At 37.5% G+C, this 24,524-nt stretch overlaps 2 protein-coding genes across 2 annotated transcripts in view; one reads left to right on the top strand and one right to left on the bottom strand.

The window, feature by feature from the left end:
• Positions 1-11,183, top strand: part of cd63 (CD63 molecule) — an 18,105-nt gene extending 6,922 nt beyond the window's left edge. Inside the window, exons 3-8 of the mRNA XM_036590665.1 lie at positions 4,792-4,980; positions 5,678-5,752; positions 6,075-6,167; positions 7,832-7,975; positions 9,849-9,932; positions 10,647-11,183. Coding sequence (XP_036446558.1) covers positions 4,792-4,980; positions 5,678-5,752; positions 6,075-6,167; positions 7,832-7,975; positions 9,849-9,932; positions 10,647-10,712 — 651 coding nt within the window. The 3' untranslated portion in view covers positions 10,713-11,183. The remainder of the gene's footprint in view (positions 1-4,791; positions 4,981-5,677; positions 5,753-6,074; positions 6,168-7,831; positions 7,976-9,848; positions 9,933-10,646) is intronic.
• Positions 10,988-24,524, bottom strand: letmd1 (LETM1 domain containing 1). The gene is made up of 9 exons (XM_036590664.1): positions 24,402-24,524; positions 23,149-23,303; positions 21,832-21,947; positions 20,866-20,948; positions 17,487-17,673; positions 16,678-16,779; positions 14,110-14,262; positions 13,471-13,567; positions 10,988-13,169 (listed from the first exon to the last, which is right to left on the bottom strand). Exons 1-9 carry the CDS (start codon positions 24,518-24,520, stop codon positions 13,096-13,098), a joined length of 1,086 nt encoding a protein of 361 aa, XP_036446557.1. The 5' UTR covers positions 24,521-24,524; the 3' UTR covers positions 10,988-13,095.

Raw genomic sequence — 24,524 nt, 5'->3', positions numbered from 1 at the left:
TTGTCGTGATGCGCGTAATGCGTTTTTCAGACTATATTGTGGATATCGTCATTGCTTGTAGAACATTCACCAACTGCTTTTTATTACAAACCGAACATAATTAGTCCCGTTGAACAGGATTTAGTGTAATACAGTAGGTGAAATATTGAATAAAAATGTGTTTTTAAATGTGACCCTTCTGGTTCTTTGTTGTCTGGTCCAACTGATCAGATGTTTGAAAATGTCTGTAAAATTTCTTAAAGTTTCATTATGTTATATTTTTCCCATATTGCCCAGCCCTATTTTTAGTAGGGGAAAGTTTAGTGAATGAGTCTGGTCAGAGGGAATGTCTGTCTTTCCTTATTGGGATCCCCTGAATGCGCATGGATGAGTGGTGTAACCTCGTGACTAAGTTTCCAAAGGTGTGATAGCATCATGTGACTTTATCATGTGAGGATCAACATTTTTCCCCAGGCAGTGTTCAGTGATAAAGTGCCTTGAATAAGGACAGAACTTGGCGAGAGAAACACAAATCCTCATAGCCATTCAGCAAGTGCTGTAAAGTGCAGCAGCCCCTCCCCCCACCCCCCACCCCCATCCTGCTGGATCTTTCTCCACCTTTGTTCTTTTTTTTTCTCGTTTCATTTCCATGCAGGTACCTGCTGTCACTAATTTGGCCCTCAAATATTTACACTGGTGTTGCTCTGTGTGTAAGGGGCTCAGACAAGGATGTGACAGCAATGAATGTAGGCCAATAGCATCATGTCCTCTTGTTTGTCTTCTGAATCTATTACACCGTATTTCTATTGTTTTGTAAGATTAACCTGTTCATGTCCAACAACTACATTTAGTATGATGAGGTAAATGCCACCGAACTTGTTCTTTTTAAGTGAAATTGTAGTTAGTTATACCTTGGATGAACTTTTCCAATCTGTTTTTCTAAATATATGTCATTTTCTTACTTTTATTTACTATTAATTATCAGTTGTTTTGGGAAAGTCAGACCCATGTGACCAAGTGAATGAATGTAATATAGTAAATTAATTAATAAAACTTACTTTTTAACATATAGTTGGATTAATTTGACAGAATTCTCTTAGAACAAACGAACCAAAGGAAGTGTAACATTTCAGATGTGGACAGTAATGACTTAGATGAGTATAGAAAAATGAAACTAGAATTTTAAAGATCAAAGTAGAATACAATATGTAAAATTTTTACATTTTTTTCTATACGCATAACAAATAGTGACCAAAATCTTGTGTTTCTTTATGTCATACCTACTAAAGTCTATGTGCTTTTTCTGTTTCTGCTCAAAGTAGGAATGATTAGCATTCTCTTTGCTGGAGTGGAAGGTACTTGTTTCACTTCTTGACTGTTGGCAGAATAAATATGTAATAAGACATATATAGCAGTAGGCTTTTAAGTCGTAATTACTGTCTGTGTCAGTACTTTACATTTCAAGTTTGTATGTACCCTGAAAAAAGTAATGGATTGAATTTACTTGACTCAAATGTGTACATGTGATTATTTCCTCATTGATCAAATGTATTGCATCTACGCAACTTCCATTTACTTTTGGCAGTAATTATCTTGATGTAATGTGTTTTATTCATGTGGAAAGGATGTACACATTTGAATCAAATATATTCAGTTCAGTACATTTTTTCAGTGTACTTGGCATTTACAGTCTTCTCATGCACTCGCATTGGCAGACCACAGTGCCTGCTAGTGCAAGGTGTGTCTGACAGATCATTCCTGTCTACATCCTTTAGGTGGTGTGATATTTACCTACACATAACAGGGAAATCATTCACAACACCTTTGGCAAATAAAGGCTATAAGAAAGTTGTACTAAATAATGCTGTAGTTTATCTACTGTAGTTGTGGCGTTCAGTGAAGGATTGGACTTTGGCAGAAGTGGTTAGAGTGGCTTAAACCCATAGTCGAAGTAGACTAGCGAAAACGACTTTTGTAGGAGTAAGAAATATCAGGTCTAAAAACTACTTAACATATACAGCTGCAGTGGATAGTCCTGTTGCAATCCTAAAATTTTAGCTGAAAATTCATTGCCTTGTAAATAATTACAAGTAACGATTTAATTATTTTTTGTTCGATGTATGCAACTCTTAAAGGTACAAGCCTAAATGGGCCAAATTGGCTAATTAACCATCTTCTTGACCATTGAGCTCAAAAAACAAACATTACTCACCACTGCCTTCTAACTATGAGCAGGTGATTGTGTAACAATTGTGACAGACCTAGCAGTGGAGCTTGTTAGAACATGCAGCATCTGTTAGCATAGGAACCGAAGTATGTTAGGCTCTTTGTACTCTTGGTCTGAAATAAAATGATAAACCCTACGGATGCTACACTGAAAAAATTTTAAATAGTAGCTAAACTGTTACTAGTAGATGCCTTTTGTCACAAACAAGTTTTAGCATTTGAAAATTGAAAAGTACAGAACCATCAAATTTCATGTCAATAGGAAATGTAAGTAGTCATTACCCTTGTCTGGACTTGCCATTCCACATCACTACAGTAAAAGAAACTGATAGTGGAGTAGAACAGGTTTCTCTATCATGTTTTAGAACAAGTAAGGACTTGGAGCTGCCAATCAAGTCAAAGAGGACATGTGGGGCAGTAGAGTGCAGGTGCCACTGGGTGGCAAAAAAAAAAATCATGGTAAATAATGTGTATCAGGATATTTAGTTTTTGTGTGATTTTGTGAACAAGGAATGGACAAAATGCTTAAAACAGACTAAGAGAAAAAAGACTAAGAGAAACAATAAATTAATGTTTTTTTTTTAAATAAACTAACTTTAAGAAGAAAAAATTCACACAGTTGGTAAAAAACAGAATAAAATAAGATGATGTCACAGCGGGCCAATCAGTTTATGCAATTATTATAAACTGTTGTTTACAATCACATTCATTACAGTAACATTAAGATACTGTCATATTGCCCAACCTCACCAGTTCACACTTTGCTAAGGGTCCAAGTGCTGATTCTGTAGTGTCTCAGCTCAGAATCACCACAACTTAACAACATTAATATTTGGAATAAGGTTTGAGTGAACTTTAGCACCTGTGTTATGAAATGCTCAGCATGGCCTACATTATTAGATGCTTTAGATTCTAAGAAGGTAGACGTGGTTATCTGGCAAGATGCGTTTAGGATACATGCGTGTTTAAATGTCACATTGACAAAGGCAAATACAGTCCTGTTTGATAAACAAATGACTCGGCAGTTCAGTGAATAAGTCACCACCACACCAAACTACACTCTGTGCCTGTTTTTCTATAAACTTAAAGGACACTTTCTGTGCTTTTTTAGCACGTACAGTACAGGCAGGCCTTTGTTTAATGAATAACCAGCACAGATATGAGGGTTTGTGATGCAGGTGTTAAGTCATTATTTTCTCCCACATTGTTTTACATTACCTACCCTTTGTTTTTTCTGTCTTCTCTTCATAATATAATGACAACCATGGCATTTCAAGTTTTAATTACAATAACTATGTACTTAAGTCATGTTGAAAGTAAATAGCATACTGCTACAGTCTCCCTGCAGAATGTGGCAGGACAGCACAGGAGCAGTATGCAAAGGGGTTCATTTGTTTATTTGACTTTGAACTCATATGCACTTTAATGATAAAACGTGCATATTTGATACATATTAAGTTTGGTCCGAATAATTTCAGTACTTGACTATCTGTTCATTATGGTGGTACTTGTATCTCTACTTAGAATTCGGAAGCTTCACCTATATTTTTTTCAAGCCACAATAACTGTAGCCTACACTTTAATATGTTTCACTACCAAAGCCCTGAAAAATGGAAAATGTTACAGATGATTCAGTTATAGCTGGTTTAGTTAAATGCATCGTAGAAATATTGCTGAAGTTAGGCCTTATCTGTCTCAGAGCGACGTAGAGAAACTTATTCAACTTATTCATGCAGTTATTAAAAGCAGAGTCAATGACTGTAATGCTCTCTTCACTTTACCTAAGAAAACAGTACATCCTCCAAAACACGTAAATGAGGCAACAAGGATCATAACAAAAACAAAAAAGAGAGCTCATATTTTGGAAGAACTGCACTGGCTACCTGTAACTTTTAGGATAGATTTCCTAAAGGCTCCAAAAGGCCTCTCATAATGTCTGTCTGATTGTGTTCCAACACGTGACTTTAGAGCTGCGGATACTGGCCTTTTGCAAATACCTTCCATAAAATACACAAAACATGGGGAGGTCTCTTTCTCCTTTTATGCTTTAAAACTGTGGAACTCATTTCCACCTTTTATTAGACAATCAAGCTCAGTTCTCACTTTTAAGAAACATTTAAAATCAATTTAGCTTTTAATTAAGTTTCTACCTTTCTTTTTGTATTCAATGTTTAAATTTGATCTGTTATTAATTCAAATAATTTAAATTTATGCTTTTGCCAAGCAGTAGTAGTAATAGAGGAAAATCAAACTCAACCTTAACTTCATTACCTGTCTGTGTAGCACTTTGAGCTGGTGTAAAAAGTGCTCAATAAATAGTTAAATGTGTTTAACAGGCTGGTATAACACGTTTGATGAATTGTCTCAAAAATAAACATGCTTAAAAATGGTTATAATATGGTTATAATAAAATATAAATATAATTTGTTTGGAAACACCAAAAAGTATTCATGCTGTTTGGGGCTAGCCCTGATACATATGTTATATTCATTGTTGCATGCATGTCATTCTCTCTCTCTCTCTCTCTTTCTCTCTCTCTCTCTCTCTCTCTCTGCATCATTGTCTCTCTCTCTATGTCTCTAATAGCTGTGTGGCCTGGCTCTGATCGTACTTGGAGTGTTGGTGCAAGTGGCTGTTCACAACACGCCCGTGATCAAAGATGCGGCCGGTTCTGCAGCCCCACTCGTGCTCATCGTTATTGGGGTCGTCATCTTCTTCATTGCCTTCTTCGGCTGCTGTGGAGCCTGGAAGGAGAACTACTGCATGGTCACCATGGTAACACTGGCTGCTCTCATTATACGTATATTTGTCCTGCCTAAGTGAGCTATCCATGCTCTTTCCACAAATGCATTCTTTTGCAGCAACTGTTTCTAGGTTGGACAAGCTTTTGAAGAAATTGAACAAGAAATTGTTGCACAACTCAACAAGTTTCAGTTTAAAATACTGTGCTACTGTGCTGGAATATGGTCCTGTAGCTAATCAAACCTAAACAGGTGGGAAAGGTCAATGACAAACTTGCCACCATGTTAATGTTAGCTCTATTACATGACAAAAAATATGATTTATCCTAACAGTGTGACCTTCCAAATAAGTACAAAATAAATATCACACTCTAAGATCTAGGTATCCTGCAATTTCTCCAGAATGAATAAATAAATAAAGAAATAAAGAAATAAACCTGTATCTTCTTGGTGTGCATAGTGTTAAAAGTGGACTGTTGTGTAGCACAGTATGCAAATATGTAACACCCTTCTGTCCCACACTGTAACTGGATAATCAGGCTTTAGAATCCCAACAAACTGGTTCAACCAGATACTGAAAACTCATGCCTTGTTTCCGTTTCTCAGTTCATTTAAAGGAGAATAGTCCTATGAAGTCAGAGAATAGTGGAAAACAATGACATGGTTTACTGTTTTTGCAGTCCCATGACATGGTATTACATTTCCCTCTTATTACTCCTTTATTTCCTCAGTTCGCCGTCTTGCTGTCCATCATAATCGTCGCTGAAATTGCAACAGCCATTGCTGCTTATGTCTTTAGAGACAAGGTGAGCTTTTTTACAGTACATGCCTGCACTGGAAATGTGATGGATTGAATTTACTTGAATTTAATGCATATGTCATTTCCACAGTTTGTTGTTTACTTACATTTGCGTTGATGTTATATATGTTACTTCTTTCATAAAGGCCTTGATAGATGTTAATTTGAGTTAAATAGAGAGATCAAAATAACTTCTGCAAACCTGGAATAATCATTTATTTTAATGTCAGTCTTTCAGTGAGATGAATTCATTTTTCCAAACTGAACCTTAACCTCTACACAAGACAGTTTGGGATTTTCAGATTGTCGCTTTATGTTTTTTGTTCCAGCTGACAGGCCTGGTGGATGCTGGTCTCAAGGACATGATCCAACAGTACAATAATACAGAATACAAGAAAGGTCTGGACCAAATTCAGAAAGAGGTTTGTGTTCCACATTTTTACAGCAATTAGCTGTGACCTTTGCTTTGTTTCAGTGGACATTAGTGTATTGCCTTCTCTAATGTCTTCTCAAATAGAAAAGTGGGTGTATATCGTAAGTTTTCTTCTGGATGTTAGTACTAATGAGGCACTGAAACAAAAACTTTTAACAGATATCGTCAAAAAGTGAAAAGCTGACAATAAATAATAGCAGTTTACAAAAAAATAATGTTATTATTACATATTAATTATTACAGCATGTTGGCTACATTACGTGCCATAAAATCAAATGTCCTCAACCAAAGAACGTCGTCCAATAAAACTTGATAAATTATGAATTGTTAGTTATACTTTCCCCGTGAAACTGTTGTTTATTTTCGTTCATTATTCAATTTTATTATTGTTTGTATCATTTCAAAAAAGTCCCTGCAGCGACTGACATAATCTGTAGCCACAGGGAGCATCAGTTGTCTTAGGGACTTTCCTTTCTGCTTCTGTTGTTTTGTTGTATCATGCATATCGAGCGGGAGATCGTGTTTTGGTTCAGAGGTATCAAACTTGTAATGGAGAAGTTCTCAGCATTACCAGAGATCATAAATCTCTTGTCTAGCGTTCCTCGTAGAAACCGTAAAATGGTTCCACACAGCCGATGTGTTCTCTGTTTATCTAATGCTGCTTAAACTGTTTAAACACGTCTCTGTGCAGGAGAATGAAAGGCAAAACCAGAATTTTCAGTGACTATTTCTCATTTTTATTACCTTTAAAATTACTTATAAAATCACTTCGTGGTAGGCCTATTCTGAAGTTTTTTTTGTTTTTAATTTTAGACTGACTATACAATTTAAGTAACAGGAGAATTGAGGAATACTTTAAATGTCAAAAAACAACAACAAAAAAAACAACACAAAAAAGAAGTGCAGGAAAATATCTGTGGCCAAGACACTCTGTCTTCTCAAGCTTATGTGTTTGTCAAGTGTCATCTGTTGACATTCACATCCTGATTTCTATCATCCGTTTCATACAGCCTAAACTTTATGCCCTGCCCACTGCTGAGGTGTTTTAAGGAGTGTTTTTTCTTGAACAAGCTTTCTGGATGAGTTTTACCAGAAGAGGTTCTGTGGTGTACTTTGTAAGGGATTTGACTGACCGATTCGTATGGGATAAATTTGTGCGTAATTTCCCCAAAATTACTTAGTTAAGCGTATCACAGATGGTCATTCAGTGTGGAATTATTACTGTAAGACTACTAAGAGACTATTACTGCAAAAATTGCAGATGTTGCAGATAAAACAAATCCAGCTCCAATAAGGCTTAGGTTCTCTGTAAGAATACCAAGAACTGAAAAAATCAGATTAGCCCACATGGATTTTGGTCATTACTGAATACATTTTATTCAAGTGTCTTCATAAACCATTAAAATCAGTGTAGCCTGTTTAAACTGCCTCCTTGATCACTAGCTTTGTGTAGCTCATTATGCATCAGTGCATTAGGGGACACAGTACTTTCATTTATTTCATAGCTATCCAGACAGGGGTGGGTAGTATCTAGTTGCATTTACTCAGTTCCAAGTACATTTTTGATAGACATCTATTACAGTTACTCAGAACTTGAGTAGTTTTGGCCTGCTGCTGTAAAACCATAAAATATTGTCTTTTCTGTGTATGTAGCTGAAATGCTGTGGTGCAGCGAACGCTACGGACTGGGTGAAATACAAACCAGATGGCCTCTCTGTCCCAGACTCCTGCTGCAAAAACATCACTTTGAACTGTGGTTTGAAAGCCATGAATGACACCAGCAAAATCTATACAAATGTAAGATCTATTGCAGAATAACTCTCTTTCCTGTGAAGCATTGCTTAACAAAATATTGCAAAACTTTCCTCTTATATTCTCTCTGTTTATCGTTATTATTATTGATTATTTAAGTAGTTATGTGAGGATTTGCATTCAATTTACATTGTGTAGCAGCAGGTTTGAGACTGCACTCCTTACATCTTTGTTTGTTCAAACAAAGACAAACACAAAAAAGACAACCAGTGACAAACACAAAATGTAATGAATGGCTTTTCTTTACAAAAAACAAGATCGTATCATAGCTGAGACTAATCTTACCTTTGCTTCAGTCTCACAGCCATGTATCTATATCTTATAGACACTAGCCACCTACCTTGTATTTACAATCATTGTTCATTTTATCAGTATCAGGTCCACTTTCCATTTAGCTGCCATTTCCAGTTCTACAATTACAGATAGTAGTCCATCTGTTTCTCTCTCTAATTTAGTGGCCTTTCTTAACCTGGTTCATCAGTGGTCAGGCCCCCCACTTATCAAGTGTTTTTTGGGTGATGGATCATTCTCAGCACTGCAGTGACACTGACAAGTACTCTACAAGTGCATCAGAAACAGCGGTGTACACTTATTTTCCACTCTATTAGACACACCTACCTTGTAGATGTAAAGTTAGAGACAATAGCTCATCTGTTGCTGCACAGTTTGTGTTAGTCATCCTCTAGTGTTCCAGACGGGATTTCGTAATGAAAACATCTGGGGTGAAACATGAGTAAGTGGGTGGAAACAAATTTAGTGTGAAATTTCCACACCAGTCCTACACTTTATGAAGGCAGAGTTCCGAAGGGGGCAGTGGTGTGCTTGTCAACATCGTTCAACAGAGAACAAGTTTTTCACCTTTTATGCAGACAGCAGTGACCCAAGTCCCATTCACACCAGAAGGATATTTCACTAAATATGAATTTTCTAATGAGCCAATTTTAAGAAACAGCAGTTTTGTTTGGGGTCTGGTCAGCCAGGTGCCGGGACTTACTGCACAGTCTGCTGTTGGTTCCCCTGTAAACAGGGAAAGGGGTGAAGTTGATGACCCGAAACTCATGCTGACAGGAACTGTAACACTTTTGACCAGTTCTGCTATCTTGATTTACCTTATATTGATTTTGCCTTTTACTCCGGCCCTTAAAAGAGCACAGGCTAGAAGATTTTAGGGGTGGGAGAACAACCATCCACTTTTGTTTACAGTGGATTTCATTGCAGTCCAGCACCAGAAGTTGAACAAGTTGTCCCCAGTTGTCTGTTCTCGTTATGAGAGGACGTCTGGCCCCGCAAGACTAGTTATCCTCTAGTTTTTCGTCAGAGGTCAGTGTCAGGTCACAGGATGCTGTTGGCAGGATATTTTTGGTTGATGGACTGTTTAGTCCTGCAGTGACACGGGGGGTGTTTAAACTGTTGGAAATGATCCACCACCCAAATCAGTGGTGGTCTTGTGTCCTGACCATTGACTTCCCCATAACCTACTCTCAAGGAAATTCTGTTTATTTTATCTTATTTACATACATACATACATCATCTAAACGGCTTATGCTTCTGGGTTTTATCTTATTTGTTAATTATTATATTAGGATTCAGTTGACAGGTTTGTTTTACACATGACTTTTCATTAAAAATAAAACCATGTTAAAATCTTTTCTACCTCTAAACACAAATGTAGTATTGATCTAGTTTAAAATCTGCATGTTTGACAGCAATTCTCTGCTTGTTTCCTATGAATAAAAAAAATAATTACAACATGCTTTTGCTAACGGCAGCTATAACTCTGCCTTCTAATGGTTAACTGTAGGTGTATGTTGTGTAATAACTGCATACTAACTGCTCTGTCTCTGTGTTTGGCATGTAGGGTTGTCAGTCTGCTCTTGAGAACCTCCTGAAGGCCAACACTCTGTGGATTGCAGTAGCAGCTCTGGTCATTGCATTCATAGAGGTAGGTGGGAGTTTAGGGCACAGTCTAACTTGTGGTAAAATGGTACATGAATATTTTATGTAGTTAAGCAGGTTCAAGTAGAACGTGCTTTTGGTCATCTTCACACGTTTTACGTGTTTCCATAGCAACATTGACTATTTTTCTACCGTTTTGTATCAACCTCCACAAGTGGGATCGTCTTTTATCCAAACCAGTTCACCATGACCACATCCCCCTCACCACCACAACACAGTGTTGCAATTAAGCCCCCCCCCCAATAAACAAAGAGAAGTCTAGAACTCTCCATAAAAATTCAAAACAGTTCAGTTTCTAGAGGTTTTATGCACAGAATGTACCATATATATCATGTAAATAAGCTATATTTCAGTTTTATTGTGGTGATATATTTGGGAAAAATAATTTTTGACACTTTATATATTTAAGTATTTAGGAAAGCTTGTTACCAGAACATAAAACTGTATTGAATTAATTCCACTTTATTAATTTATTTATTGATTTACATACTTTTTAGGGACTGTTACAACTAGCCCCTCAGTCTGTTACCATTAGCATACAATGTTTACAGTTTCATTGTGGCAGAGATATTTAGGTTCTTTGCATAAAAATGGATCTTGCTGATCTTTTTTTTTTAGTAAAGAACATAATGTGTCCACTGTCCCCTCTTATCTGTTTCTCACAGATACTTGCCTGTTTTTTCGTTCTCTCTCTCTTTAGATCCTGGGCCTTGTGTTTGCCTGTACACTGATGAGAGGCATTCGTAGCGGCTACGAGGTGATGTGATCACATCCTACAGGACTTTAATTGGCAACCAGAAAAATATACATCAGTTTCACACTCAAGGGGCTTAAAGACTTATTATTTTGTAAATGCCTGTCCTTGTTTTGTTTGTTTAGCTAAAGTAAAATTTTTATAACTGTCTTACTGCAGACAAATGTGCCTAATTGCTGATAGAGAGCAGATTGATATCAGTCTATATTTTTAATCATAGAAGACAGAAAAAGGTAGAGGTAAAGTACTATCACTGTTTGTTTCATTCAATTCTTGTGTATTTGTACTTGTTTAGTTCCCTTTGTAAACATCTTCTTTTAGAGAGCTGATTATGACTTTTATACTTCAATCTAAACTCCCAGGCCTCTCATAAATGAATAGCTGAAAAAGCACAGTTTTATTCTCAACATTACAGGTGGTTCAAATGTTCAAATGCTTAACATATTTTGGAAATAGAAATAAACTTCTGTGGTTTTCTCCCAACATCAAAGCATCCATTTTCTTCTAGTGTTGTTTCCACACAGACACTTCAGATGTCCCTCTCATTCCTTTCATTAAAAACAAGACTGTATTGTCTAGACCTGGCTGTTTTCATAGTATTACATTTCCATACCTTTTTTTCAAAGTGAAGACAGTGAACAGGCCATAATGTAATGGCAGTTTATTTCTCATCTTACTGGAGAGATCTTTCCAGTTACTCCACATACTGTAACTGCATGTTGACTTCAGTGGGGAAAATAAAACACAGTGAATTGTAGAGGTGAAAAGAGTAATACAACACTGGAATACTCCAGTGTTTTTCAACCTTATCTCCATCTGCTGCATCTGTAGCACATGGTTCATTACCATATACAATAATTTCCCTGTACTTAGAAAAGAACAGAAAATCCATTGACCCAAAATGCTATTATAATAATAATATTATAATAATATTATAATAGTACACAAAGCACCTACCCACTCACTTTAGGGAGTACACAGATAAAGGAATTGTAAGACAACATTCAATATCTTTTATGTATGTCTGCTAATAGCAATACATCAACATTTAGGAACTGTATAAATTGGCACTAAATCCACTTGGATTATCGGTTTGGAGAAATATAACATTTCTGTAGAACATCTATTGCAGTAAAATATATAAAATAGAGATATTTTAGCACAGTAGTCCAGCATCGCCTAAACATTCTGCTCTTCATGAGCAAATCCGCAAATACTGGTTTGAAATATCGGTCAAATCTAAGCGTCTGTCAAATGCTGATATTGTTTTTAAGCACATATCTGCCTCTTTTCTGTTGTTTTACTAAGTACATGGTAATTGATCATTTGTTACAGATGTGGAAAACAGAGATCAAGTTGAAAAACACAGGATTAATCCTTAAATACAGCAGAGGTATTTGGCAACATGAGTCTATATTAGCACTGACATTGCAACTTTTTTGCACCAAGGCACTCTTCAACCAATATGTCGTGAATTTCAGTTAATAAATCCACATCAAAGCATTATAATCAGATGTGTTTCAGTAAGGACTAAGGCTTTCAAATATTTTTCCTCTCAAGTAACTTTCCTGTGTTCCGTAGAGTATATATTATGACAAAACAGTCATCTCTGTCTTATTTACATATATTGGGGCCAACAGCATTCTGACCATGCATTTAGACATGTTCATATATATATAAGAAGATATAGATATACTATAGAAATGCAAGCCTGTGTGCTCAGTGCAGATGAACATGGCCTCTCCAGCAGTAAGCTATCAAAAGGATTTGAATTTACTGTTTTCAACACTCACCACAGGAGGGAAGTGACAAAAAAAGGAAGTTAGCACAAGTCAAAACATAAAGCTACAGAAAGTTAGTGATCCCTCATGCTGGAGGTATATTAGGTGGAATAACCCAAACGTGTAAACATGTCACCAAAAGGGCCAGCAAGACAGTTACATCAGCTATTAGATGTATAGCCATAATCTCAGTACAGGTAATCAGAACATGCTGCAGTGTTTTATCTTGCTGTAGAGGCCCAGCATCCTTTTCAAATGTGGAATGAATCCAGTTGTTCTATTTACTGTAGCCTAATTGTGTTTTCTTCCTGTTGCAAAACCATTTCCACTTCTTTCTAATCTCGGTTCTCAATTAAATAAAAGTGGACAGTCTGCCCCACCCCCTAATAATCTAAAAATATCAAAATTAGGGCCACTTCCTACCAACACTGGAGCACTTTTTCATTTTCCACTCAACACTGTGATAAACTCAAAACCATGAAGGGCTGCACTATTCAATTTTGATATTGGCCTGACAGCTCTCTGATAACAGCAGCTATCCACTTCCACTGCCCCTTTTTGGGTTGTTTTGTGGTTACTCTTGATGACAGTCTCTAATGGTCAGTGGTGACTGGTCAGCTGCGTGGTGGCTTTGGGTAGTTTACCGTCAGTAGCACCATACTGTGCAAATACAGGGATGTCTCTGATTCTGTGTGGAGTGAATTGAGGAAGGAAAAAAGAAAGAATGCCAGTGAGTAGGCAATCATGACTGGTTAACTGCCAGCCCAACGGTCAACCACAGTATAACAATGACCTGGACTCTATGTGTTGCAAAGAAAGATGAGGCAATCTTCAGTTGCAAAAAGTGCATCTCATATTTGCAGGATTTTTTATTTACTAAGAGGCTAATATAGCTATTCTGCATAAGAAAGCTGTAAAATGCAGAATGCTATATTAGTCTCAGACACTGAAGAATGCCTCATCTTTCTTTTATTTTGTACCTCACTCACCTTTAAGGTATGTTGAAAACTGCAGCCATTGGGTAAGCCATTCCCGGCACTGAGCAAGGCTCAGACGCTCTACATTCAGCCCTCGCACGTAACATGCCTGAAAACAGAGGTCATACGATCAAACCTGATCAAACTTGAAAACACTTAAAAATGGTGCATTATAAAGATATCAGAATCAATTTTTCACTAAGAATGTGCATGCTTGTATGATATGTAACATGCTAAACATATATTCCAAGAAAATATGACGTTTAACTAATGGAATGAAATAAAAATAAGAGAGTAGACATAAAAGAGCTAATATGAACAGAGACAAAAGAGAGGAGGAATAAAACAAACTACATAAATCATTTACAGTATTATTTACAGTTAACAATTATTTACAGTATATTTTTCCAGGTTGACAAAGTTGTCAGGAGAATAAAAAACAAATTTTAGTGTGTGTTAATGTAACAAGATTTTATTTAGTGTTCAGAAATCTGAAAAAAAAAATAAAGTTTACAAGATTTTCTTATGGCAGTGATAAGTGTCATACAATAAATGGCACTTAAATCATAAACACCTACAGTATACAGGACAGCAAATTGTTTTAGTTGTTTTAAGCGTCAATGGCTTAAAATATAAGACAGCATCTCAAACCTCTCTGAGCTCCATATCGTTCAGCTGGTGGAGGCCCAGGCGGACAATGGCACGATCCAGCTGCATGAGCTCTAAGGCGTGGCTATTCAGGCGCCGACCAATCCAGAAGGCAGGAAGGCGGGGCGTCAGGAAGAGCAGTGGACAGAGATGTCTCTGAGAGCAAAAAGATACAAGCACAGATCAACTCTACAGTCAGAAATATATTCTGTAGACTGAAACATGACACCAGTTAACTGGAGCACTATAGTGATTTATAGCAGGGGTCACCAACCCTGATCCTGGAGATCTATCTACCTGCACAGTTTAGCTCCTGCTTGCAGCATAGTGCCCCCTTCAGATTCAGCCAAAAAATGACTAATTCAGATATTTAGCTGGATCAGACTATGGTCGGAACTTGACTCAGCAGAAAGGCTGATCTCCAGGACCAGTTTTGGTGACCACTAATTTATACTTAATAGTTCAAAATATACACAATTTCACCCTTAGCCCAAATTTTGGTGTCCAAAATATGCTGCTTAAGCTTTGCACAGGACCTACCAATTAACATTGTACTAACTGCACGCATAAATCATCAAGCGCTTGCCTCAAAAAGTCAAGCTGTTAAGCGACCTCATATGGATTTTCTTATGTGTCTCACACCATGTAACACAGTTATATATAAAAATGGACAAAAGTATGGAAAACAATCATGATCTCTAAATAACTGATCTGAACACGCTGCAGTGTTGTATCTTGGTGTAGAGGCCCACCGTCGTTTTCAAATATGGAACGAATCCAGTTGTTCCATTTACTGTAGCTTACTAGTGTTTCCTTCCTGTTGCCACATCATTTCCACTTTCTTATAGTCTCCGTTCTCAAGTAAACAGAAGTGGTACTGTCCGCACCACCAACTAATCTTAAAATATCAAAATTAGTGCCACTTCAAATTGATGTTGCTGCTGTTTTCAACTACACAACGTACTGCTGTCTATTTTTATACTTAACAGTCCAGTTCAAACCAAACCACCACTTTAACTAGGTATGCACTGATATGGTAATTGTGGGCCGACATCTGATTTTTCTTGTATATGTCTGCTGATGCTGATACATAAACATTAATAAAATATAGAAAGTGGGACTACAACTAACTGGATTATGCTGCATTTACATGATGACAGTACACGATCAACAGCAAAACAGATATTCCACTGTTCGCAATGGAGCAGCAACAGAAAACTGCATCACTGATGGTGATGATGGCAGCGTACCGCAGTGCTCAGTGGAACACTCCATTGAGAGTTCTATTTTCCAGCCTTTTGCTGTCAATTCTAGGGGTGTAGCTAAGACTTTTAGATATGGGATGAGCAGGTGAGACCCAGAGATTTCTATTTAGCTGGCACACAGCTAAGAAAGAAAAACTAAATAAAGTAGCATTACTGTATTAAAACGACATTCAAAGTTATGCGCTGGTGTTTGTACGTAAATATCTGTCCATTATTTCCCAATGAATGATGCTTTATTGAAGTTGGCTGACTGATGGTGGTTGACTGTTTCACTTTCCATAATTGGGGTAACCCCTTGGTTACGCCTCTGCAGTGATTTTTTTGGTAGCTACAGATCCAAAACGTGTCCTTGTTGAAGTCCAGTATTATACAATAAAAAGTATAAGGGTATAGAGCATCCTCCAGCCTTATTTGCCCTGATATAAACAATCGACACCGCTAAAGCTATTCTATAGTAATTACCCATTTTAGCTGAAGTCACTGTCACTATGGTAACATTTACATGGTTGCATGCCAGCGTCGATCATCGCCAACATGTAAGCATGTAATATAGGGTGATGCAAAAAGATTCATACAATTTCAAAGTGCCATATTTTTACAACCGTGAGGTGCCTAGGAACCAATCACATACCAACTGAAAGAGGGGGTTATAGATTTTCTGACTGTCACCAGAAGATGGCTCCCTTCAGTCTGCGAAGAGATGACAACCCCTGAGCAGAAAGCGTTTTGCGTTCTCCACTTCGATCAGAGTGAATTCGTCATAACTGTGCAACATGATTTTCGTCGGCAGTGAACCTCCAACAGCTCAGAGCGTTCGTCGTTGGTTCCACAACACTGGATGATCTCCGAAATTGCATTGAGGGAGTCGTGGGTACATTGACACCCGGCATGCTCAATCGAGTATGGGATGAATTTGACTATGGCGTTGTCCATACAGCTGGAGGAGGTTCATACTGAGCACTTGTAAAATTACATAATGAACTTTATGCTCAATTAAATCATTTATAATTTACTGCAATGTTCTGTAATGATTTTCAAGTGAAATGAATCATTTTGAAATCATGATGAATCTTTTTGAAGTATTTCTCCTTAATGCTCTTACATTTAAGTACAGTATTGCAGTGGGCCATAACCTCTTCTAGAGTACAATTAATACATCATCAAATATCAGTCAAGTCTTGAATATCAGTCAAGTCTAAAGATCTGTCAGATATTTTTTTAAAGCAAATATCTGCAGATACCAGATTGATTCTCATATCATCATGCAACCCTACCTTTAACCAAGTCAGTGCTAATGTCATCATACCATTTGATCTGCGTACATCCTCCTGATTCCTAGTGGAGGGCCAGAGAATAAGGTCCTTACAGCATGAACATCAGATACAACAGGGTGAGCACCGCCTTGGACCTGTAAACACACAAAAACATTCTTATGAAGCAAATTACCAAGAAAATGAACATATAGGTAATAAGGTCTGGAAAGTACATCACCATGGGTATTATACATTTTTGATGTACCTCAACCATTTTAGTTAACCCCTTAAAACCACTGGGTCCATATTTTAGTTCCTCAGTCTCTTAACTATGTACATGATACATCAGCGTAATAGTACTTTCTGAATAAGTTGTAAGATCCCTTAGAATTAAACAGGCTATTTTAGTTACGGTGTCTTTAGGAATGATTTGTAAATGAGCTGTCCTGTATTGTGCTTATTCAAAAAGCAGGCTGAAACACTCCGTATAACTTCAGTTGGGTGGAGCTAAACTGCTATAGGCTTAATAGGTGTATACATGCAAAAGAGCTGGTTCTAATGGCATCACAGAAACAATTAATTCAAAATGGGATGTTTTTGCAGCACAGTTTCCATACATGGACTGTATAAACTGGGTAGTGAACGTTTTCAAACTTTAACAGTGTTTACATGTTACTTCCTCCTTTATTTAAAAAAGTCGAGAGAATTTTGGTTTTCCATAATATGGGCCCTTTAACTGAATAATAAATGAAGAGTTCAAGAGCGTAACTGCTACAACGGTAGGCTGATTGATTTGTCACCAAATACAGATCACTACTTTTCTTGGTCAGTAAAAGCAGTAGGACTAAAGGTTGAGACTTACTTTCCTACAGAGGTTTACGAGGTGGCTCTGCAGCCGGTGGTCTTGGACACTCGATACTGTCCTCTCCAGCCCATCGAGTATGGCCCGGTGGTGCTGTGCCCTCTGCATGTGGTATACTGCCTGAAACTCCAGCAGCTGCTGCTGTGTCCAGAAGTGGCGAATCAGGAGCTGGCGGGGAAAAAGGTACCTGATAATAGGAGTGGAGGGGAGAAGGAGAGGAGTGGGATGAGTGCAGGATGGATGGATGTGTGGATGTGTGAGGAAATTACAGAGATTACGAGAGTATTGGAAACACGGATGATGAGGGGCCAAGAAAGAAGAGCCAATACCAGACAAAGGAGCAAAAGAACATTATCACACACTCTCATGGTACGGTTTCATAATGGAATATTTACAAACAAAAAGTTTTACTTGTGTCTTTGCTTTGTGGTATTAAACCTTACATTTCACAAGTATTGCCAGCAATAACAAAAGTATGTTGTAATTTGACAACCGTAGCTCACTTGTAGCTCATTCAATCTATACCACATTTGTAATTGTAGAAGAGGAGATATTTTTTGATTTTAATTTGATGAAATGTTATTGGTGTGTGTTGTGAGTCTTGCTTTGCAGAAAAAAAAACATTTTCTTTACATTTCTGCCACATCTTTCTCATTTCTCACTGAAAAACAGAAAGATGTCAGAAGTGCAAACCTGGGACTGTTGATTCAGAACGTAATTGAAATATAAATGTAATTCACCACAGACCTACCTATGGAATTTGGATAGTACTTTAAAATGACGGTAGACTTCTAAGGGTTTACAACAATACACTCTGAGTTAACCTTACACTGTGTGATGGATGTTAAGCACTTACACTGTGTGATGGATGTTAAGGGGAATTCCACAGATTTTTCAAAAGGTCTACATAATTAAATGGTTACGATATCAACAAATCTACTGAGTCAGAATTCTTCACAGTGGTGGTGATAGGAACTAGACATCTGAGAGCTTAACGCCTCTAAAAGCCCTTCCTTCACAGGACGTTGTAACATAAAATGGTAATAAATACACTACCTGGTGCCTGAGACATTGTTTTACACTAGTTTTGTGACAAATTTTCATCTAAAAAGTAAATTAACTAAAAAAGTCCATTAATGGCAGAGCGGGACACGTAGGGCGTTGTAAGGTAATTTAGTTCCCAAAGAAAACTTTTTTTTTCAGATTTACCATTATTAACATTGCATATAAAAACAATAGAAATAGGTCCCACTTGTCATTTTGGTTTCTGAATAAAATGGCTATATTTGCAGTATAGACATTGTGACCTCTGGTTTCTATCACCATCACTGTAAAGAAATGAGTCAAGTTTCTCTACAACTAACCATTTCACATCAAACCACTCTGAATGACTTCATTCACTTCTCAGTGATTTGAGATCAATATCCATCCATCCATCCATCATCTAAACCACTTATCCTTCTGGGTCGCGGTGGGGTGCTGGAGCCTATCCCAGCTGTCATTGGGCGGAGGGCAGGATACACCCTGGACAGGTCGCCAGTCTATCGCAGGGCAGACAGACAGACATACACATTCACACACTCACTCACACCTAGGGGCAATTTAGCATATCCAATTAGCTTAACTGCATGTTTTTGGACTGTGGGAGGAAACCGGAGTACCTGGAGGAAACCCACGCAGACACGGGGAGAACATGCAAACTCCACACAGAAATGACCCTGGTCACCCAGCCGGGAATCGAACCCAGGCCATTCTCGCTGTGAGGCAACAGCGCTACCCACTGCGCCACCGTGCTGCCCCTGAGATCAATATGTATATGTAATTATACAGAAATTTTGAAATATTGGTGGAACTTTCCTTTCACATAGTTCAGCCCTCCCTTATGTGGAAACTGTTCTAGTAAACAGAAGTGCTGTAATGTAAGTGGTTGCTGGCTTTTCATGTGGTCAATTACTCATATTCTCCTCGTCCTGCAAGTTAAGGCTTGTGTTTTGCTCTTTGCATTTTATAGACAAGGAAATGAAGCAACAGAAAGGCTGACAGCTAATTAGCCAGTCTAACACCCAGCTATTACAGCCACATTGAGTAAAACTGCCTGGCTAATAGCTCACTTGGATCATTGCAAGTAAACTTTAAGGGGAGCAGAAGGTGCACTGCACCCCCTACTGGCCGGAGCTGAAATTGCTTTAGCGTGTAAACATTTTGTTTTACAATTAAAAAGAACAAAATGTGAAAAGAACACAATGTCTCATTTTTGTATTTGCGCTGGTAAGTGGGTTTATGGGAAAAATCATTTGTGCAATTATTAATAATCTTAAAACTTTGTGGGTTTATTTTTGTGCCCTTTTCCTATTTAGCTACACTCTTAAAAAAGATGGTGCTTCCAGGGTTCTTTAGGTAAGAAAAAAGTTCTATATAGAACCATGAACACTCAAGAAACCCTTTGCATGATTAAAGGTTTGTTTGCATCATAAAAGCGTTCTTCAGATTGATGGAGAATGTGCTGTAGATGGTTTTATATAGAACCTTTTGGGAGACGGTTCTTTAGAGCATCCAACGGTGCCAAGCTTTTAGCAATAAAAGAACCTATAGATAAAAGATTACATATCCATGCACATTTTCCATCAATCTGAAGAACGCTTTCATGATACAAAGAACCCTTTAATCATGCAAAGGGTTGTCTGAGTGTTCATGGTTCTAAATAGAACCATTTTCTTTATTAAAGATCCGTTGAAAAACCATCCTTTTTAAGAGTGTAGGTGACTAGCTAGCTAACTAAAAACAAAGGATTTTCACTGAACACAAATAGGTTGCCTCTGGTATAAAGTAAAAGCACAATGCAGAATGTCTTTAAATGCAACATGAACAGTACTGGTATTACTTTATATCGGTAGGCTGTGTGAACCATGCGTGACCTATGTGGTCCTGTGTGCATCAAAGATATAAACTCAGAAAGGGAAGCCAAAATTCAACTCAGAAAAGGAAATTTATCAGTAAATGGTCTTGTTTGAGCATAATACATGTTGTAACTGCCTCCACTCAGACGCTGTATGAATTCAACATGGTCACTGTAAAGTGATGCAATATAAAGGAGAGTCTAGCCTGGTAACACCCTGCATTAAAGGGGAATTCCACCAACCTGCATGATTAAATGGTTAAGATGCGAAAAAATTATTTGCATTGGTCTGGTGTAAAACGGGATATGGTGGTGATGGGAAATAAGATGGCTACAGGAAATTGTGAGAGTAATTTCCAAGGGAGGTGCTTTGCATCTTTACAAAAGCCAAATTGTGAGATTCCCTTCTCTCCAATTTCTCTCTGTGTTCAGTTTAACTGTGCACTGCTCTGTGTACGCAGAGCTAACCTGTTCAATACTTACATAAGAACAAAGACTAAGTAGTTGGCAAATGGAGGTATTGAGATGATCACCAGAGGAATGGCTTTGATCACATCTCTACGAACCTGTGAAAAGAAGGAGGAATATATTATTTAGAGACACAGTTGTATGGAAGATTTTGACCCTGATCAAACTCCATGTTTTTGTTGGTTTTCTAAGTGAAAGTAAGTTAACACATCCTATACAGAAAACATTCTTTACTGAATTTAACATTTTGGAAAAATACATGTTATGTAGCCTGAGAAGAAGTTATGGCACATTTTATATTTTATGTCCCCCCAATATTTACATTGTCTAATAAATAGAACATGCAGAAAAATGGCATATGTTTGTTCTCTGTAGTGGATGCGTTAATTTATTTTGCTTAGAAAATCAACAAAACATGCCATTTCATCAGGCTGCCTAAACGTTTGCACAAAACTGTATTACAACCTTTAGAACTTATGCGTGTCTTCAAATACAACTTTTGAAAAGCAGCATTTAGCTAATGACTTTTGTCATTATGTTCATATAAAAAGCAGAAAGTTTGGCTTGAATTTAGAATTTAGAAATTAGAATTTTCCTTAGCAATACCTTTGTATGTTCTCAAGTAATGAGTATTACAGGAGTAGTTGGGCAAAAATACAAACGTTCACTCACACAAGCGAGTCTATTTGAGATTACTCCGTAAGTCAATGGCTTGAGGCAACTATGTGATGATTTAGGTATTTGGTTTGCACAATACTGTAAGCTTTTATTATTTGTTAGCTACATTAGCTACCTGTAGCTCCAGTCCAAACCAAAGAAGCAAACGTCAGACCAAACATGTCTTGGCTGATCATCTACATTTGAGATAACAGGGGGAAATTGTCAAGATCTGATTTTTTGCCAAGCCATTCAATCATAATTTTTTATTTAATCAACAAAAGAACTTTCAGGACCCTGTGCTGTTACTGCAAAATATCTCACCTGCCTGAGCTTCTCCATTTCACGATAAGGCAACTTTTGATAATCAATGTTATTAGCGATCATCCGGGTTTTGATTCTGTGGACTTCTTTGGCATCCTGGAAGAGTAGCCGAAATCCTACAGAGAACATGAGCCACAATTAAACTCAGAGGGAAAAACTGTTTAAATGCTTCCAAAAACCTCCACTGCAAAAAACATTTTCAACTTAAATGTAAATTAAAAGGGAATTCCACCAACTATTCAAAATTTAAACAAAATCTTTGGTAAAAAAATAATTCACTGGGAATTGATAATGATAAAAAAAAGTGGTACAAATAGGTTTTTCATTATTAACATTACATATAGATATGTTTCTGTGCAACATCATCACAGAGATTTGTGCCCGACTATGGGGCAAAAAGCAACAATGACAAGGTGCTCTATTTATCTCTTGCACATAACCACAAAGTACATAATATGCATCTAATTTGTATGGATGCAGATTTTACTTTGTATAAACACTGGGCATTTGTAAAAGATCACTATATATACTGAGCCATGTGATTGCTAGCCACTTCGACATATCTGAAATTCATTTGTGGTCACAAATAGTATAGGGATCTGGACATTTCTCACCATTACTGAGAAGTAATTTACTCCGGTAATCGGCGCAGTCTGAGCTACTTTGGCTTCCAAAGTAATCTGTGCCAGCTATTTCCTCACTGTCCCACACCTAACAAGCTGTCATGTGTCTCGTGTCTTGTATAGCCGCCTATATACGCTCAGATGACACGTGTAGATTCAACTGGTGCTTTTGGATTGTAAATAAAATGGCTAGATTTTTGTTGTGGACAAAACCCCTGGTTCCTATGCCCCACCACTTTTTAGAAATCTGAGTTTGTAAGTTTCTCTACAGTGAACCATTTCACATCAAAACTTTTTGAATGACTTTGTTTACATCTCAACTAAATTATGCAGAAATTTTGAAACATTGGTGGAATTCCCCTTTTATGTAACAAGATTTTATTCCAAGTAATTCTGGGCCATTTCCACTGGTCCATTCATCATGAAATGTCCACACAATGTAAAAGGCAGCTGCCGCTTTCAAATAGCGTTTTAAAAAAGAAAGAGTAAAAAAAAAAAGGTTTTGATGCAAAAGCAGCATTATGACCCTTTAAGGACACCTTCTATAAGAATTAACCTCTTGCTGAATATCATGGTTAGAGTGTATTTGGTTTAAGCTTTAAAAAAATCTAATTTTCAAAAATCCTGCTGTATAAAGAGGATATATGCATTAATACTTGGAATACAAGCGTAACAGGATGACAGATAATCTCACCTTTCATAAATGTCTGGTACAGAAGATAGAAACGAGGAAAGCGCCGCTGGAGAAATCTCTCGTACTTTTCATTGGCCCATTTCAGCCTTGACACGATGTTTCGGCCGATGCCGTGCCTCGCTTGGGAGGGTGAATACTGCCTCACTAAACATAACCTATGGAGAACAATGAGAAACAGCCCATTAACATATCACTGCATGAATGTTATGAACATCACAGACATAAAGAGAAAACATTAGTGATTGTTGTCTAACTTGTCCTCCCTCCTTCATGAGCAGCCTTGGGCGCTCCACCCAGAGAACCACACATATTCACAAATCAGCTCCAGCCCTAATCTAACCAGCTGTGAGCTCTTGGCTGGTGCATTTTGTGTTGCTTTCCTTAAGTACTTTTTGAGTAACTGTACTTTAATGCAGACAAAACTAGTTTATTATATCTGGGGAAAAAAAACAGATATATCGCACATTTTACTAAACCCGTCCCTTAAATGAAAATTAAACTGATTTTCCAAAATTAAGCGGTTAAGATGTAAACAAAGTCATTCAAAGTTTGATGTGAAATCCTTCTTACTAGAGAAACTTGCTGAGTCAGAATTGTTCAAAATGGTGGTGATAGGAACCAGACATCCACCTGCAAAGCCCCATTACAGAAAGTTATTACACGAAATGGCTATGAATATGCTGCCTGATGTCTGACACATTATTTTATGATAGTTTTAATCCTTTCATGGCAGAGGGATACATACAGGGCACTGTTTGGATTGGAAATAAAATGGCCAATAAAATAAAATGGCTATATTTGTGACGTAGACATCATGACCCCAGGTTCCTATCAGCACCACTGTAAAGAAGTCTGAGTCTGGAAGTTTCTCTACAATGAACCATTTCACATCAGACCACTCTGAATGACTCTGTCTACATCTCAAGGACTGAACTGTTCAGAAATATTTTTAATGGTGAAATTCCTCTTTAAGCTGTAAAGAATAACCACCCTCTCACTACCATCCTTTTATTCAAAATAAAGACAGTGATATGATAACAACTCAAGACAAAACCTAGGAAGAAGTGCAAAACAAAGAGGATCTATAAGGAAAATGATCATTCTCATGCTATCGACACCTGTCATCTGATAACATCAGAATACAGCAGAGCAGAGCAGAACATAAAGCCCCGGCACAGCAACTAAACACGTCTAAACTAGCTTACGTTTCATAGGGTCGACAACGAGCAGACTTTCTTTGATAAGCAGTTTACCTTACTTGCGTAGCGGCCAGTTTAGGACTGTAAAGGTCTGCTGTGACCGCAGTCGCTCTTATTCCACACAGAAAAGTCACTGAGACCCTATGGCACATACTCATGTAGGACGGCGCCATTTTG

This window comes from Colossoma macropomum, unplaced genomic scaffold, assembly GCF_904425465.1.
Source record: "Colossoma macropomum unplaced genomic scaffold, Colossoma_macropomum, whole genome shotgun sequence".
NCBI lineage: Eukaryota > Metazoa > Chordata > Actinopteri > Characiformes > Serrasalmidae > Colossoma > Colossoma macropomum.
This window is presented reverse-complemented; position numbering and strand designations above follow the sequence as displayed.